Source organism: Oncorhynchus mykiss, chromosome 27, assembly GCF_057628025.1.
Source record: "Oncorhynchus mykiss isolate SJ-2025 chromosome 27, ASM5762802v1, whole genome shotgun sequence".
Lineage (NCBI taxonomy): Eukaryota > Metazoa > Chordata > Actinopteri > Salmoniformes > Salmonidae > Oncorhynchus > Oncorhynchus mykiss.
In genome coordinates, this window is record NC_143048.1 from 46,828,288 (window position 1) to 46,848,101 (window position 19,814).

Here is a 19,814-nt window from a genome sequence, read left to right on the forward strand (position 1 = left end):
TTGTAACGCTCGTCTGAAGGGAGGACCAAAGCGCTGTTCATGATTATTTATTCAAACTGAACATTGAAACAAAATAACAAAGTGGAACAAAACAAAACAGTTCTGTGTAAAACACACAACACAGAAAACAACCCACAAAACCCAGGTGAGAAAAAGCTGCCTAAATATGATTCTCAATCAGAGACAACGATAGACAGCTGCCTCTGATTGAGAACCACACCCGGCCAAACACAAAGAAATAGAAAACATAGAAATACAGAAACTAGAATGCCCACCCTAGTCACACCCTGGCCTAACCAAAATAGAGAATATAAACCTCTCTATGGCCAAGGCGTGACAGTACCACCCCCCCACCCCCCCACCCCCAAAGTTGCGGACTCCGGCACCTAACTCCGGCAGCAAAACTTGACTCTAAAGGGGAGGGTCCGGGTGGACCACATACACACACACACACACACACACACACACACACGTCAGCTCAGAAAGATCCAACCCTGAATCTCATTGGTTCTGTAATCAAACCGAATCACACCGAATTGTGTCGCACGTGTCAAACTCATTCCACGGCAGGTTTTCGCCCCTCCCTTGGATTGATGAACTAAGGTCACTAATTAGTAAAGACCTCCTCTCACCTGGTTGTCTAGGGTTTAACTGAAAGGTAAAAACCAAAATCCCGCAGACACTAAGCCCTCCAAGGAATGAGTTTGACACTCCTGCTGTATGGAATCTAGATACATATTGAATCATCTTGAAAACGTAAAGATCCCTAGTAACTATACTATCCTTCTTCTCTATGTCTCCTCCTCCCTCAACCCCCCCCCCCCAAGCCTCAAGTGTGTCGCGGTGGGAGATTCTGCAGCAGGACAAGGGGGAGTTGGAGCGGAGGTTTGAGCGGGAGCTGGAGGGTCTGCGTGCCCAGCAGCAGAGTGAGCTGGGCCGGCTGGAGGAGAGACTGAGGCAGTATCACAGCCTAGAGATACAGCGCCTGGAGGCCCAACGACAGGAGCAGCTGGAGAGACTGAGGACACAGCAGCTGGAGCAGGTAGGGAGGGATATATACACACACACACACACACTAGACTACCTGCCGCGGTTACATATACATACATACATACATACATACATACATACATACATACATATATACATACATACATACATACATACATACATACATACATACATACATACATACATACATACAGTGGGGAGAACAAATATTTGATACACTGCCGATTTTGCAGGTTTTTGCTACTTACAAAGCATGTAGAGGTCTGTCATTTTTATCATAGGTACACTTCAACTGTGAGAGACGGAATCTAAAACAAAAATCCAGAAAATCACATTTTTAAGTAATTCATTTGCATTTTATTGCATGACAGAAGTATTTGATCACCAACCAACCAGTAAGAATTCCGGCTCTCACAGACCTGTTAGTTTTTCTTTAAGAAGTCCTCCTGTTCTCCACTCCTTACCTGTATTAACTGCACCTGTTTGAACTCGTTACCTGTATAAAAGACACCTGTCCACACACTCAATCAAACAGACTCCAACCTGACGGTCAATCAACCTCGGTCTGGGGCTCCATGCAAGATCTCACCTCGTGGGGCATCAATGATCATGAGGAAGGTGAGGAATCAGCCCAGAACTACACGGCAGGACCTGGTCAATGACCTGAAGAGAGCTGCGACCACAGTCTCAAAGAAAACCATTAGTAACACACTACGCCGTCATGGATTAAAATCCTGCAGCGCACGCAAGGTCCCCCTGCTCAAGCCAGCGCATGTCCAGGCCCGTCTGAAGTTTGCCAATTACCATCTGGATGATCCAGAGGAGGAATGGGAGAAGGTCATGTGGTCTGATGAGACAAAAATAGAGCTTTTTGGTCTAAACTCCACTCGCCGTGTTTGGAGGAAGAAGAAGGATGAGTACAACCCCAAGAACACCATCCCAACCATGAAGCATGGAGGTGGAAACATCATTATTTGGGGATGCTTTTCTGCAAAGGGGACAGGACGACTGCACCGTATTGAGGGGAGGATGGATGGGGCCATGTATCGCGAGATCTTGGCCAACAACCTCCTTCCCTCAGTAAGAGCATTGAAGATGGGTCGTGGCTGGGTCTTCCAGCATGACAACGACCCGAAACACACAGCCAGGGCAACTAAGGAGTGGCTCTGTAAGAAGCATCTCAAGGAGGGAGCTGAAAGTCCGTATTGCCCAGCGACAGCCGAGAAACCTGAAGGATCTGGAGAAGGTCTGTATGGAGGAGTGTGGGCCAAAATCCCTGCTGCAGTGTGTGCAAACCTGGTCAAGAACTACAGGAAACGTATGATCTCTGTAATTGCAAACAAAGGTTTCTGTACCAAATATTAAGTTCTGCTTTTCTGATGTATTAAATACTTATGTCATGCAATAAAATGCAAATTAATTACTTAAAAATCATACAATGTGATTTTCTGGATTTCTGTTTTAGATTCCGTCTCTCACAGTTGAAGTGTACCTATGATAAAATTACAGACCTCTACATGCTTTGTAAGTAGGAAAGAAGATTCTCTGGTCTATGTTACCAAGATTGAACTCTTTGGCCTGAATTCCAAGCGTCATGTCTGGAGGAAACCTGGCATCATCCCTATGGTGAACCATGGTGGTGGCAGCATCATGCTGTGGGGATGTTTTTCAGCGGCAGGGACTGGGAGACTAGTCAGGATCGAGGGACAGAAAGATGAACGGAACAAAGTACTGAGAGATCCTTGATGAAAATCTGCTCCAAAGAGTTCAGGACCTCAGACTGGGGCGAAGGTTCACCTTCCAACAGGACAACAACCCTAAGCACACTGCCAAGACAACGCAGGAGTGGCTTCGGGTCTCTGAGTGGCCCAGGCAGAGCCCGGACTTGAACCCGATCGAACACCTCTGGAGAGACTGTGCAGCAACGCTCCCCATCCAACCTGACAGAGCTTGAGAGGATCTGCAGAGAAAAATGAGAGAAACCCCTCAAATACAGGTGTACCAAGCTTGTAGCGTCTTACCCAAGAAGACTCAAGACTGTAATCGCTGCCAAAGGTGCTTCAACAAAGTACTGAGTAAAGGGTCTGAATACTTATGTAAATGTAATATCTTTTTTTTTCTTTCTTTTTGATATTTCATTTGTTTTGTTTTTATACATTTTCACAAATGTTTAAAAAGCTTTTTTTTGGCTTTGTTATTATTGTAACGGTTTTCTAGTGGTGAAGGAGAGGCGGACCAAAATTCAGCGTGGTTTCTTTGATTCGTGTTTAATAACAAAAAGATAAACACGAACACTACAAAACAATAAACGTGGAAAACCAAAAACAGCCCTATCTGGTGCAAAACACAGAGACAGGAACAATCACCCACAAACACACATTGAAACCCATGCTACCTAAATATGGTTCCCAATCAGAGACAATGACTAACACCTGCCTCTGATTGAGAACCATATATGGCCAGACGTAGAAATAGACAAACAAGACATCCAACATAAAATGCCCACTCAGATCACACCAGATCACAGCAAACTATGGTCAGGGTGTGACAATTATGGGTATTGTGATGTCATTATGGGGTATTGTGATGTCATTAGGGGGTATTGTGATGTCATTAGGGGGTATTGTGATGTCATTAGGGGGTATTGTGATGTCATTAGGGGGTATTGTGTGTAGATTGATGAGGGGAAAATGCGATTTAATCCATTTTAAGAATAAGACTGTAACGTAACGAAATGTGGAAGAAAATCAAAGGGTCTGAATACTTTCCGAATGCCACTGTACAGACACACAAAATAACAACAGTAGGTTTTGACTGACTGTGATTGTGATTGACCCACTGTGTTCCTGTGTGTCTCCAGATGGAGGAGGTGACGGAGAACCATGAGGAGGCTCTGACTGAAATGGAGAACAACCACAACGACACGCTGGTCACTCTCAAGGAGGAGCATGCCAGGACTGTCAAAAGTACATTTATAAAATACTGAGGAGAGAGAGGCAATATTGACACAATGTTTTTCATGCCAATAAAGCAGCTTGAATTTGAATTTGAATTTGAGAGAGAGAGAGAGAGAGAGAGAGAGTCAACCACATCCTGACTAAATTGTGTTCTGATGTTTCCATCAGGCCTGAAGATGGCCCATCAGCAGCAGAGGAAGTCATTGGAAGAGGACTTTGAGAAGCTCAGTGTCACTGCAGTTACAGTAGAGTTACGGTAATGTTATCAGTCAATGAACCAATCAATCAATTGTTTGTAATGATTACATACTGTGTATAATGTATTTTTTTTACTTCTGTCCAGGACCAGGTGGACACGCTGACGTTTCAGAACCGCAGCCTGAGAGACAACGAGCCAAGCGCTTTAAGAGAAGGCACCTACGCAGGACACCGACGAACAGATAGTGGTAACAGCAGCCCCTTTATACCTGCTGCTAACATGCCGATAGATCTTTTAACTCAGGTAGATGGTAAAAACACACATTGTGATCAGATATTTTAACTGGGGGTAGATGATTAAAAGAAACACGTAATAGGATGCCTCTCCTGCCAGTCTCCGGAGGTAGTCAGACATTGTTATCTGAATATCTTACTGGTGTAGACGGATCTGAGACAGTGAAACCATTTAAATCATCGTTATACAGGGTAGCCTAGTGGTTAGAGTGTAGAGGTGGCAGGGTAGCCTAGTGGTTAGAGTGTAGAGGCGGCAGGGTAGCCATGTGGTTAGAGTGTAGAGGTGGCAGGGTAGCCTAGTGGTTAGAGTGTAGAGGCGGCAGGGTAGCCTAGTGGTTAGAGTGTAGAGGCGGCAGGGTAGCCTAGTGGTTAGAGTGTAGAGGTGGCAGGGTAGCCTAGTGGTTAAAGCGTTGGACTAGTAACCGCAAGGTTGCAAGTTCAAACCCCTGAGCTGACAAGGTCGTTCTGCCCCTGAACAGGCAGTTAACCCACTGTTCCTAGGCCGTCATTGAAAATAAGAATGTGTTCTCAACTGACTTGCCTCGTTAAATGGAAAAATATCTTAAGTCTAAAACCATTGACAGGTGGCACCATTGACTTTAAAATATACTGAACAAAAAATATAAATGCAACAATTCTACTGAGTTCATATACAAACCATAATCTATGGATTTTACATGATTGGGCAGGGGCTCAGCCATGGGTGGGCTTGGGAGGCCCACCCACTTGGGAGCCAGGCTCATCTACTTTTTCCCACAGTTAAAAAAGCCGGATGTGGAGGTCCTGAGCTGGCGTGGATGCACGTGGTCTGCGGTTGTGAGGCCCGTTGGACATACTGCCAAATTCTCTGAAACAACGTTTGGTGGTGGCTTATGGTTGAGAAATGAACATTAAATTATCTGGCAACGGCTTCGGTGGACATTCCTACGGTCAGCATGCCAATTGCCCGCGCCCTCAAAACTAGAGACATGTGTGGTATTGTGTTGTGTGACAAAACTGCACATTTTAGAGTGACCTTTTATTGTCCCCAGCACAAGGTGCACCTGTGTAATGATCATGCTGTTTAATCAGCTTTTTGATACGCCACACCTGGTCAGGTGGATGGATTATCTTGGAAAAGAAGGAAGTGTTCACTGACAGGGATGTAAACAAAGTTGTTCACAAAATTGTAGAGAAATACGCTTTTTATAGTTGTATGGAACATTTTGGGGATCTTCAATTTCAGCTAATACATGTTGCGTTTATGGAATATCTGTCAAATCATGTGTAGAAAGGAAGGGACAGGCACATTTTACCGCCATGTGTCGACAAATTTCTGGAAATGTATTGCGAATGGAGACACAATCAAGACAAGGGACCCATGTCAGCACCAGGTATCAGGGATTTTAGAGTTGATCAATGCTTGCATTATAAATGGGATTCAGTCCCTAGTCATTTCTTGGTTTGCCTTAGGATGCTATTGGCTCCATACCAGCACATTGAGGAGGATATGAAGAGCTTGAAGGAAGTTCTTTTAATGAAGTACAGATCCACGAACAGGATGTCAAGATCTCGGAGCTGGAGAGAATGGTAGGCTCAAAATGAATGGTTATCTGTCAGAATGGTAGGCTCAAAATGAATGGTTATCTGTCAGAATGGTAGGCTCAAAATGAATGGTTATCTGTCAGAATGGTAGGCTCAAAATGAATGGTTATCTGTCAGAATGGTAGGCTCAAAATGAATGGTTATCTGTCAGAATGGTAGGCTCAAAATGAATGGTTATCTGTCAGAATGGTAGGCTCAAAATGAATGGTTATCTGTCAGAATGGTAGGCTCAAAATGAATGGTTATCTGTCAGAATGGTAGGCTCCAAATGAATGGTTATCTGTCAGAATGGTAGGCTCAAAATGAATGGTTATCTGTCAGAATGGTAGGCTCAAAATGAATGGTTATCTGTCAGAATGGTAGGCTCAAAATGAATGGTTATCTGTCAGAATGGTATGCTCAAAATGAATGGTTATCTGTCAGAATGGTAGGCTCAAAATGAATGGTTATCTGTCAGAATGGTAGGCTCAAAATGAATGGTTATCTGTCAGAATGGTAGGCTCAAAATGAATGGTTATCTGTCAGAATGGTAGGCTCAAAATGAATGGTTATCTGTCAGAATGGTAGGCTCAAAATGAATGGTTATCTGTCAGAATGGTAGGATCCAAATGGTTGTGTCAGAATGGTTATCTATCAGAATGGTTATCTATCAGAATGGTTATCTATCAGAATGGTTATGTGTCAGAATGGTTATCTATCAGAATGGTTGTGTGTCAGAATGGTTATCTATCAGAATGTTTGTGTGTCAGAATGGTTATCTATCCGAATGGTTATGTGTCAGAATGGTTATCTGTCAGAATGGTTATCTGTCAGAATGGTTATCTGTCAGAATGGTTATGTGTCAGAATGGTTATCTGTCAGAATGGTTGTGTGTCAGAATGGTTGTGTGTCAGAATGGTTGTGTGTCAGAATGGTTGTGTTTCAGAATGGTTATCTGTCAGAATGGTTATCTGTCAGAATGGTTATCTGTCAGAATGGTTATCTGTCAGAATGGTTATCTATCAGAATGGTTATGTGAGAACTCAAGCCAATAAGGCAGAGTGACAGAACGAGCATTCATACACCTTCAGAGAGTGGTGGCTTTTTAATTGAGCAGAGAAAGTGGTTGGTTTGAATAATTAAACGTTGTGCTGTGTGTGTGTGTGTAATGTTGAATTTAATGTTGGCGCTACTGTCCATGTGTTTTTGAGCAGGCCCAAAAGAACGTGTTCCTGGAGGAAAGAGTGCAGATGTTACAGCAGCAGAATGAAGACCTGAGGGCCAGGATAGACAAGAACCTAGCGATGTCCAGGTAACAGACACCAGCAGAATGAAGACCTGAGGGCCAGGATAGACAAGAACCTAGCCATGTCCAGGTAACAGACACCGGCAGAATGAAGACCTGAGGGCCAGGATAGACAAGTACCTAGCAATGTCCAGGTAACAGACACCAGCAGAATGAAGACCTGAGGGCCAGGATAGACAAGAACCTAGCCATGTCCAGGTAACAGACACCAGCAGAATGAAGACCTGAGGGCCAGGATAGACAAGAACCTAGCCATGTCCAGGTAACAGACACCGGCAGAATGAAGACCTGAGGGCCAGGATAGACAAGTACCTAGCAATGTCCAGGTAACAGACACCAGCAGAATGAAGACCTGAGGGCCAGGATAGACAAGAACCTAGCCATGTCCAGGTAACAGACACCAGCAGAATGAAGACCTGAGGGCCAGGATAGACAAGAACCTAGCCATGTCCAGGTAACAGACACCAGCAGAATGAAGACCTGAGGGCCAGGATAGACAAGGACAGACCTTTTAAAGGTGTTCGTTCTGTCTTTTGTTATCTCATAAATAATATTGTTTTTTTTACAACCCCTCAACACTGTCCGTCTTCTATCCCTCTTCCACCCTCCCATTCTCTAACCCTTTCCCCTCCACCTCTATCCATCCCCTCTCCTCCACTTTTCCTCCCTCTACCCTCTGTTCTCCCATTTAGACAACTCTCGGAAGAGAACGCCAACCTCCAGGAGTCAATGGAGAAGGAGAGCAACGAGAAGAAACGCTTGAGTCGGAACAACGAGGAGCTGCTGTGGCGTCTGCAGAGCCCTCACATGTCCCCCACCGGCTCCCCCATCCACCGAGGCTCTCCCATCCTCCACTCCTCCAACACCTCCTCCCCTGGTCACCACCGTTCCTCCGCTGGCCCTGGGTCACCCGCACGACCGCACTCCTACCACCAATGAGACGCCTCTCCTCAATGCCTTCCCATCGTCTCCATCTCCCTAATCTCCTTTTCCAGATGAGGGGGATGATGGAAGAGCATTTCTTCCTCCCACTACATCCCTTCATCCATCCACTGACTTCGTCCATCCCACTGACTTCGTCCATCCCACTGACTTCATCCATCCACTGACTTCATCCATTCACTGACTACATCCATCCACTGACTTCATCCATCCACTGACTCCGTCCATCCACTGACTTCATCCATCCACTGACTTCATCCATCCACTGACTTCATCCATTCACTGACTACATCCATCCACTGACTTCAACCATCCACTGACTTCATCCATCCACTGACTTCATCCGTTCACCGACTTCATCCGTCCACTGACTTCATCCGTCCACTGACTTCATCCATCCACTGACTTCATCCATCCACTGACTTCATCCGTCCACTGACTTCATCCCTCCACTGACTTCATCCCTCCACTGACTTCATCCGTCCACCGACTTCATCCGTCCACCGACTTCATCCGTCCACCGACTTCATCCGTCTACTGACTTCATCCATCCACTGACTCCGTCCATCCACTGACTTCATCCATCCACTGACTCCGTCCATCCACTGACTTCATCCATCCACTGACTCCGTCCATCCACTGACTTCATCCATCCACTGACTTCATCCATCCACTGACTCCGTCCATCCGCTGACTTCATCCATCCACTGACTCCATCCATCCACTGACACCGTCCATCCACTGACTTCATCCGTCCACTGACTTCATCCGTCCACTGACTTCATCCATCCACTGACTTCATCCATCCACCGACTTCATCCGTTCACCGACTTCATCCGTCCACCGACTTCATCCGTCCACCGACTTCATCCATCTACTGACTTCATCCATCCACTGACTCCGTCCATCCACTGACTTCATCCATCCACTGACTCCGTCCATCCACTGACTTCATCCATCCACTGACTCCATCCATCCACTGACTTCATCCATCCACTGACTTCATCCATCCACTGACTCCGTCCATCCGCTGACTTCATCCATCCACTGACTCCATCCATCCACTGACACCGTCCATCCACTGACTTCATCCGTCCACTGACTTCATCCGTCCACTGACTTCATCCATCCACTGACTTCATCCATCCACCGACTTCATCCGTTCACCGACTTCATCCGTCCACCGACTTCATCCGTCCACCGACTTCATCCGTCCACTGACTTCATCCATCCACTGACTTCGTCCATCCACTGACTCCGTCCATCCGCTGACTTCATCCATCCACTGACTCCATCCATCCACTGACACCGTCCATCCACTGACTTCGTCCGTCCACTGACTTCATCCGTCCACTGACTTCATCCATCCACTGACTTCATCCATCCACCGACTTCATCCGTTCACCGACTTCATCCGTCCACCGACTTCATCCGTCCACCGACTTCATCCGTCCACTGACTTCATCCATCCACTGACTTCATCCATCCACTGACTCCGTCCATCCACTGACACCGTCCATCCACTGACTTCATCCGTCCACTGACTTCATCCGTCCACTGACTTCATCCATCCACTGACTTCATCCATCCACCGACTTCATCCGTTCACCGACTTCATCCGTCCACCGACTTCATCCGTCCACCGACTTCATCCGTCCACTGACTTCATCCATCCACTGACTTCATCCATCCACTGACTCCGTCCATCCGCTGACTTCATCCATCCACTGACTCCGTCCATCCACTGACTCCGTCCATCCACTGACTTCATCCATCCACTAACTTCATCCATCCACTGACTTCATCCATCCACTGACTTCATCCATCCACTGACTTAATCCATCCACTGACTTCATCCATCCACTGACTCGTCTTGGGAAGTCCCTTCCTTTTTCTCTCCCTTTTTTTAATATGGAGGACGGAGGAACTTCTCCTTCTACCCACAACGTCTCTCCTTCCATCCATTCATCCCCGGAACTCTGGGACTTTTCATCCATCATTTTCCTCTTTAATTTTTATTCTCTTTATTTAATCAACGTTCTATCCCGACGAGGGAGAAATATGTCTCCATCCAGTCAACTCCAGAAACGTTTTCCCCCTTAGTGCATATTAGTGTCCCTATCTAAGGATAGTTGGCTTCAATGCTGACCAGACCCGTTTGAGGGGGGGGGGTGGGGGGGGGGGGGGTTCAGTTTAGTATCTCTGAGGTGAACGACCCCTCTGTCTGTAAAACTTGTACAGGTCCAATGTTCCACTACTAGATGGATATAGACACAGGCCAAGGCAACACATCTGTGTGACAAATTCTGAAGTGACAGAACGTGTTTCCCAGAGTAAGGACCGAGGGCAGAGCTCCCCTCCATCCATCTGGTTTGTATCTCCGCCTCCCACGCATTGTCATAATATCACAAGGTCTGTGCTATCAAGCAGACAGACTGATGTAGAAGAAGGACTCTCTCCGCCATTTTGGATCTCATGGTGCCTACAGTATCTCTCCCCATGTATTTACCTTCCGCTGTATCTTCAGCTACTGGTCAGACACGCAACAAATGAATACAAGAAGCGCCTTCGCTGTCCTGCCTTTTACTGTCTGCCTTCTGTATACATTAGGCAGGTCTCTCACCAGCAATATCCTTCTCAAGCCCCCCCCCCCCCCCCCCCCCCCCCCCCCGGGAACTACACGACAGCATTAAGAAACAACATCTGCATATATGTATTCATAATGTTAGCCTTCATATAGTGCATATTACATGTACGTGTTAGTCGTTTAGCAGACAGTCTTCTCCAGAGAGACTAACAGGAGCAATTAGGGTTAAGTGCCTTGCTCAAGGGCACATCGACAGATAAAAAAAAAAAGATCATCTAGTCAGCTCGGGGGGGGGGGGGGACGACCTTTCGGTTACTGGCTCAAGGCTGTTGACCGCTAGGCTACCTGTTGCACCGCATATGAATAGTTACAGTATATAAGTAAGCAGCACTGAAATTCTACACACTGGATAAGATCATGAAGTCCTGACGACCCCATTTAATCCAGTTAGCCCTAGACTGCTACTGAGCCACATGGCGGATCAATGTTGGACACACAATCTACCGACATAACACCGACGCTGTCCTGGAAAGACTGGGATCGTCAAGGCATCCGTTCAGTACTGTAGTTGAGGGTCACTGTAGGGCCGTGCAGTACTTTAGGGTCCATAGACAGTAGTACTATGTAGTACTTTAGGGTCCATAGACAGTAGTACTGTGCAGTACTTTAGGGTCCATAGACAGTAGTATTGTGCAGTACTTTAGGGTCCATAGACAGTAGTATTGTGCAGTACTTTAGGGTCCATAGACAGTAGTACTTTATGGTCCATAGACAGTAGTACTGTGTAGTACTTTAGGGTCCATAGACAGTAGTACGTTAGGGTCCATAGACAGTAGTACTGTGTAGTACTTTAGGGTCCATAGACAGTAGTACTGTGCAGTACTTTAGGGTCCATAGACAGTAGTACGTTAGGGTCCATAGACAGTAGTACTGTGCAGTACGTTAGGGTCCACAGACAGTAGTACTGTGCAGTACTTTAGGGTACATAGACAGTAGTACTGTGCAGTACTTTAGGGTCCATAGACAGTAGTACTGTGTAGTACTTTAGGGTCCATAGACAGTAGTACTGTGAAGTACTTTAGGGTCCATAGACTGTAGTACTGTGTAGTACTTTAGTGTCCATAGACAGTAGTACTGTACAGTACTTTAGGGTCCATAGACAGTAGTACTGTGCAGTACGTTAGGGTCCATAGACAGTAGTACTGTGCAGTACGTTAGGGTCCATAGACAGTAGTACTTTAGGGTCCATAGACAGTAGTACTGTGCAGTACGTTAGGGTGCATAGACAGTAGTACTGTGCAGTACGTTAGGGTCCATAGACAGTAGTACTGTGCAGTACTTTAGGGTCCATAGACAGTAGTACTGTGCAGTACTTTAGGGTCCATAGACAGTAGTATTGTGCAGTACTTTAGGGTCCATAGACAGTAGTACTGTGCGGTACTTTAGGGTCCATAGACAGTAGTACTGTGCAGTACGTTAGGGTCCATGGACAGTAGTACTGTGTAGTACTCTGCGGTCCATAGACAGTAGTACTGTGCAGTACTTTAGGGTCCATAGACAGTAGTACTGTGCAGTACTTTAGGGTTCATAGACTGTAGTACTGTGTAGTACTTTAGGGTCCATAGACAGTAGTACTGTGCAGTACTTTAGGGTCCATAGACTGTAGTACTGTGTAGTACTTTACTTTAGAGTTAAATTCACAGTTGGGATGTACTTTACGTAGGACAGTCTTCTGCCTGTATTGGACCATGTCAGACTGCCTCTCTACAATCCTCCCCATCTGACTTCAGACTACCACGCCTCTACTCTCATTTCGCCTCGTCTTTCCTGTTTACATAGAGGATTTACAACAACCCAGAGAATCATGTTGAACTGCTTTACATAGAAGATTTACAACAACCCAGAGAATCATGTTGAACTGCTTTACATAGAGGATTTACAACAACCCAGAGAATCATGTTGAACTGCTTTACATAGAGGATTTACAACAACCCAGAGAATCATGTTGAACTGCTTTACATAGAGGATTTACAACAACCCAGATAATCATGTTGAACTGCTTAACATAGAGGATTTACAACAACCCAGAGAATCATGTTGAACTGCTTTACATAGAGGATTTACAACAACCCAGAGAATCATGTTGAACTGCTTTACATAGAGGATTTACAACAACCCAGAGAATCATGTTGAACTGCTTTATATAGAGGATTTACAACAACCCAGAGAATCATGTTGAACTGCTTTACATAGAGGATTTACAACAACCCAGAGAATCATGTTGAACTGCTTTACATAGAGGATTTACAACAACCCAGAGAATCATGTTGAACTGCTTTACATAGAGGATTTACAACAACCCAGAGAATCATGTTGAACTGCTTTACATAGAGGATTTACAACAACCCAGAGAATCATGTTGAACTGCTTTACATAGAGGATTTACAACAACCCAGAGAATCATGTTGAACTGCTTTACATAGAGGATTTACAACAACCCAGAGAATCATGTTGAACTGACAATCAAAATATGTTTTCTCTGATGACATTTGTAACATTTGTAACCAAGGATCTCGCTCACTGTAAAGCATGGTGGTGTAGCTGTCTTCCTGTTTTGTTCCCGACGACCTGCTTGTGGGGTATCCCCATTCTTAGGGACTCCCACCCACCCAGACGGTCATACAGTATGTCAGTAGGAAAATTAATTGAAGTGGATTGTGTCTAGCGAAAGGTTTGACTAACTGTTGTCAAAGAAGTGCAAGCACACCTCTGGTTACCTCTTTTTGAAATTAAAGTGTTGCACATGAATAGAAGATAGAGACTCTGTGGTTGAATAGAAGATAGAGACTCTGTGGTTGAATAGAAGATAGAGACTCTGTGGTTGAATAGAAGATAGAGACTCTGTGGTTGAATAGAAGATAGAGACTCTGTGGTTGAATAGAAGATAGAGACTCTGTGGTTGATAGAAGATAGAGACTCTGTGGTTGATAGAAGATAGAGACTCTGTGGTTGAATAGAAGATAGAGACTCTGTGGTTGATAGAAGATAGAGACTCTGTGGTTGAATAGAAGATAGAGACTCTGGTTGATAGAAGATAGAGACTCTGTGGTTGAATAGAAGATAGAGACTCTGTGGTTGATAGAAGATAGAGACTCTGTGGTTGATAGAATATAGAGACTCTGTGGTTGATAGAAGATAGAGACTCTGTGGTTGATAGAAGATAGAGACTCTGTGGTTGAATAGAAGATAGAGACTCTGTGGTTGAATAGAAGATAGAGACTCTGTGGTTGAATAGAAGATAGAGACTCTGTGGTTGATAGAAGATATAGACTCGGTGGTTGATAGAAGATAGAGACTCTGTGGTTGATAGAAGATAGAGACTCTGTGGTTGAATATAAGATAGAGACTCTGTGGTTGAATAGAAGATAGAGACTCTGTGGTTGAATAGAAGATAGAGACTCTGTGGTTGAATAGAAGATAGAGACTCTGTGGTTGAATAGAAGATAGAGACTCTGTGGTTGAATATAAGATAGAGACTCTGTGGTTGAATAGAAGATAGAGACTCTGTGGTTGAATATAAGATAGAGACTCTGTGGTTGAATAGAAGATAGAGACTCTGTGGTTGAATAGAAGATAGAGACTCTGTGGTTGAATAGAAGATAGAGACTCTGTGGTTGAATAGAAGATAGAGACTCTGTGGTTGATAGAATATAGAGACTCTGTGGTTGATAGAAGATAGAGACTCTGTGGTTGAATAGAAGATAGAGACTCTGTGGTTGAATAGAAGATAGAGACTCTGTGGTTGAATAGAAGATAGAGACTCTGTGGTTGAATAGAAGATAGAGACTCTGTGGTTGAATAGAAGATAGAGACTCTGGTTGATAGAAGATAGAGACTCTGTGGTTGAATAGAAGATAGAGACTCTGTGGTTGAATAGAAGATAGAGACTCTGGTTGATAGAAGATAGAGACTCTGTGGTTGAATAGAAGATAGAGACTCTGTGGTTGATAGAATATAGAGACTCTGTGGTTGAATAGAAGATAGAGACTCTGTGGTTGAATAGAAGATAGAGACTCTGTGGTTGATAGAAGATAGAGACTCTGTGGTTGATAGAAGATAGAGACTCTGTGGTTGAATATAAGATAGAGACTCTGTGGTTGAATAGAAGATAGAGACTCTGTGGTTGAATAGAAGATAGAGACTCTGGTTGATAGAAGATAGAGACTCTGTGGTTGAATAGAAGATAGAGACTCTGTGGTTGATAGAAGATAGAGACTCTGTGGTTGAATAGAAGATAGACACTCTGGGGTTGAACAGAAGATATAGACTCTGTGGTTGATAGAAGATATAGACTCGGTGGTTGAATAGAAGATAGAGACTCCGTGGTTGATAGAAGATAGAGACTCTGTGGTTGATAGAAGATATAGACTCGGTGGTTGATAGAAGATATAGACTCGGTGGTTGATAGAAGATATAGACTCGGTGGTTGATAGAAGATAGAGACTCTGTGGTTGAATAGAAGATAGAGACTGTGTGGTTGATAGAAGATAGAGACTCTGTGGTTGAATAGAAGATAGAGACTCTGTGGTTGAATAGAAGATAGAGACTGTGGTTGATAGAAGATAGAGACTCGGTGGTTGATAGAAGATATAGACTCGGTGGTTGATAGAAGATATAGACTCGGTGGTTGATAGAAGATAGAGACTCTGTGGTTTATAGAAGATAGAGACTCTGTGGTTGATAGAAGATATAGACTCGGTGGTTGAATAGAAGATAGAGACTCTGTGGTGGATAGAAGATAGAGACTCTGTGTTTGGATAGAAGATAGAGACTCTGTGGTTGAATAGAAGATAGAGACTCTGTGGTTGAATAGAAGATAGAGACTCTGTGGTTGATAGAAGATAGAGACTCTGTGGTTGGATAGAAGATAGATACTCTGTGGTTGATAGAAGATAGAGACTCTGTGGTTGATAGAAGATAGAGACTCTGTGGTTGGATAGAAGATAGAGACTCTGTGGTTGATAGAAGATAGAGACTCTGTGGTTGATAGAAGATAGAGACTCTGTGGTTGGATAGAAGATAGAGACTCTGTGGTTGAATAGAAGATAGAGACTGTGGTTGATAGAAGATAGAGACTCTGTGGTTGATAGAATATAGAGACTCTGTGGTTGAATAGAAGATAGAGACTGTGGTTGATAGAAGATAGAGTGTGGTTGATAGAATATAGAGACTCTGTGGTTGAATAGAAGATGGAGACTCTGGGGTTGAACAGAAGATAGAGACTCTGTGGTTGATAGAATATAGAGACTGTGGTTGATAGAAGATATAGACTCGGTGTTTGAATAGAAGATAGAGACTCCGTGGTTGATAGAAGATAGAGACTCTGTGGTTGATAGAAGATATAGACTCGGTGGTTGAATAGAAGATAGAGACTGTGGTTGATAGAAGATAGAGACTCTGTGGTTGATAGAAGATAGAGACTCTGTGGTTGAATAGAAGATAGAGACTATGTGGTTGAATAGAAGATAGAGACTCTGTGGTTGAATAGAAGATAGAGACTCTGTGGTTGAATAGAAGATAGAGACTCTGTGGTTGAATAGAAGATAGAGACTCTGTGGTTGAATAGAAGATAGAGACTCTGGTTGATAGAAGATAGAGACTCTGTGGTTGATAGAAGATAGAGACTCTGTGGTGGATAGAAGATAGAGCGCGCCCTGTACTCCCATTCAGGTCCCTTGAAGGAAAAGCCATGTGTAGTGTTCCCACTCCGTACGTCATTAAGCATGATGGATTAATGAGTTCTGAGGCGAACCCTGTGGCATAACATACATGTCCCCTTGAAATACATTGAACATGTGACCTACCACTCTCTGAATGGTACTGACGTGTTGAGAATCACATTGAAAAGGCTAAGGAGTTGATCCAGATTGATGTACGGGTTACCTTAGTATCATAGTTGTTTTCCTGCTGCCCCAGGCCTTAGCACTGATGATGCCTGCATTTATTACGTCTGTATTAGTTAGGTCTGTGATCCTGCAAGTGGCTGTGTTTACACAGGCAGCCCATTCTGATCTTTAGAACGCTGTGTTTACACAGGCAGCCCATTCTGATCTTTAGAACGCTGTGTTTACACAGGCAGCCCATTCTGATCTTTAGTGGCTGTGTTTACACAGGCAGCCCATTCTGATCTTTTAGTGGCTGTGTTTACACAGGTAGCCCATTCTGATCTTTAGAACGCTGTGTTTACACAGGCAGCCCATTCTGATCTTTAGTGGCTGTGTTTACACAGGCAGCCCATTCTGATCTTTAGTGGCTGTGTTTACACAGGCAGTCCATTCTGATATTTTGCACTATTATTGACAAATGAACTGATCTGATTGGTCAAAAGACAATTAGTGAATAGAATATCAGAATTGGGTTATCCTGTGTAAATTCAGCCAATGATGAGGCAAACCTCCCGGGATACATTTACTGATCTGAAGTGAACGTTCTAGAAGAATGTTCTGGTACCAGTCTGTTATTTATTTATTTACTCATTGTAACCATGGTGAATCTACTCTTGTTGTCACTCTCTGTCCAAGTGTACTTATCGTTGCATCTCTTTGCGATCAACTCAAAAAAAAAAAAATGGATTTGCTTTCTTTTTGTGTAGCCTTGCGCCTCTGTGTGAGTCAAAACATTTTGTTTTTGTTTTTGAGATCCACAAGTGACATCTAGGCAGCTGTGGAAAATCCCATCGTGACTTTCATTCTCATTTTTCTCCATCCGACTGGATCTTTTATCGTGTCATAATACTAGCTAACCAGGAAGTCTAGTGTGGGAGAAAAAAAAAATTGTTCAATGGAGTATGATTTATGAATGATTATTCACGATGAATATTGTAAAACAGGAACCATTGTATTCATTGTATTGAACTGTGATACCTCTTGTCTCAAATCAGAGATCAATCTCAGGTCTTGAAGGAAATTCACGACTCATAACAGAAAGCCAAGAGACTGCCATTTATTCATTTAAACATTTTATTTGACATTTATTCATCATTTTTAAATGTGTTATTTTAGGTATATTTTGTTGTTGTGGGTTTTTTTGTATTGTGACACAACATATTTAAACCACGTTGTAAAATGTCCACCGGATGTAAAGTATCATAACAGTATTTATTATTTTTTACTTTTAAGGATATGTTTAACAACACTTAGCAATGTAAAAAAATAACATAATATTAGTTGCTTCAGAGTTAGATGATGTGGTGTAGAAAACCACCACTTCCCCTTGTACAGAATGTCCTATTTACACTGTGTCAATGTAATCGTTTGAAGCAGACTGACACCGATATCTGAATGATGATGATATCTACCTAGATATAGATATAGACATAGTAGAACTAGAGTAGTTTGACTGCATGGCTGCAGAGGAGACGATGCCTCCCCAGATACCCTTACCAGAGGTTAGCCCTTTGAGCTAAAAGGCTGATAGCTCAGTAACTGGTTGGTTACATAGGGAAAAGGTCAAGGAAGGTTAACCCTTCAGGCTAAAGGCCGATAGTAACTGGGTTAGTAACTGGTTGGTTACATAGGGAGATTTATCTGAAACGTACTGTTCTGTCAGGTTTGGAAGTGCATTGATTGATCTATGTCTTGCGGACGTGACCATTGTGACCAATGTACTCTAGAACTCTTTAATGTTCCTTCCATTCTAGAACAGAAGGTTGGGTTCCCAGTAGATGTACTCTAGAACTCTTTAATGTTCCTTCCATTCTAGAACAGAAGGTTGGGTTCCCAGTAGATGTACTCTAGAACTCTTTAATGTTCCTTCCATTCTAGAACAGAAGGTTGGGTTCCCAGTAGATGTACTCTAGAACTCTTTAATGTTCCTTCCATTCTAGAACAGAAGGTTGGGTTCCCAGTAGATGTACTCTAGAACTCTTTAATGTTCCTTCCATTCAAAGAACAGAAGGATGGGTTCCCAGTAGATGTACTCTAGAACTCTTTAATGTTCCTTCCATTCTAGAACAGAAGGTTGGGTTCCCAGTAGATGTACTCTAGAACTCTTTAATGTTCCTTCCATTCTAGAACAGAAGGTTGGGTTCCCAGTAGATGTACTCTAGAACTCTTTAATGTTCCTTCCATTCTAGAACAGAAGGTTGGGTTCCCAGTAGATGTACTCTAGAACTCTTTAATGTTCCTTCCATTCTAGAACAGAAGGTTGGGTTCCCAGTAGATGTACTCTAGAACTCTTTAATGTTCCTTCCATTCAAAGAACAGAAGGTTGGGTTCCCAGTAGATGTACTCTAGAACTCTTTAATGTTCCTTCCATTCAAAGAACAGAAGGTTGGGTTCCCAGTAGATGTACTCTAGAACTCTTTAATGTTCCTTCCATTCTAGAACAGAAGGTTGGGTTCCCAGTAGATGTACTCTAGAACTCTTTAATGTTCATTCCATTCTAGAACAGAAGGTTGGGTTCCCAGTAGATGTACTCTAGAACTCTTTAATGTTCCTTCCATTCTAGAACAGAAGGTTGGGTTCCCAGTAGATGTACTCTAGAACTCTTTAATGTTCCTTCCATTCTAGAACAGAAGGTTGGGTTCCCAGTAGATGTACTCTAGAACTCTTTAATGTTCCTTCCATTCAAAGAACAGAAGGTTGGGTTCCCAGTAGATGTACTCTAGAACTCTTTAATGTTCCTTCCATTCAAAGAACAGAAGGTTGGGTTCCCAGTAGATGTACTCTAGAACTCTTTAATGTTCCTTCCATTCTAGAACAGAAGGTTGGGTTCCCAGTAGATGTACTCTAGAACTCTTTAATGTTCCTTCCATTCTAGAACAGAAGGTTGGGTTCCCAGTAGATGTACTCTAGAACTCTTTAATGTTCCTTCCATTCTAGAACAGAAGGTTGGGTTCCCAGTAGATGTACTCTAGAACTCTTTAATGTTCCTTCCATTCAAAGAACAGAAGGTT

General features: G+C 43.6%; 1 protein-coding gene and 1 pseudogene across 2 annotated transcripts in view; both read left to right on the forward strand.

The window, feature by feature from the left end:
- The window catches only part of mtus2b (microtubule associated tumor suppressor candidate 2b), a 185,833-nt gene extending 181,605 nt beyond the window's left edge, over positions 1 to 4,228 (forward strand). Inside the window, exons 9-11 of the mRNA XM_090223907.1 lie at positions 828 to 1,042; positions 3,872 to 3,977; positions 4,137 to 4,228. Coding sequence (XP_090080033.1) covers positions 828 to 1,042; positions 3,872 to 3,977; positions 4,137 to 4,228 — 413 coding nt within the window. The remainder of the gene's footprint in view (positions 1 to 827; positions 1,043 to 3,871; positions 3,978 to 4,136) is intronic.
- A 1,685-nt stretch (positions 4,229 to 5,913) lies between these two features.
- Positions 5,914 to 9,271, forward strand: LOC149971329 (microtubule-associated tumor suppressor candidate 2-like; annotated as a pseudogene). The gene is made up of 3 exons (XR_016492504.1): positions 5,914 to 6,029; positions 7,238 to 7,335; positions 8,022 to 9,271. The product of XR_016492504.1 is annotated as a microtubule-associated tumor suppressor candidate 2-like (transcript).
- Positions 9,272 to 19,814: the final 10,543 nt, after the last annotated feature.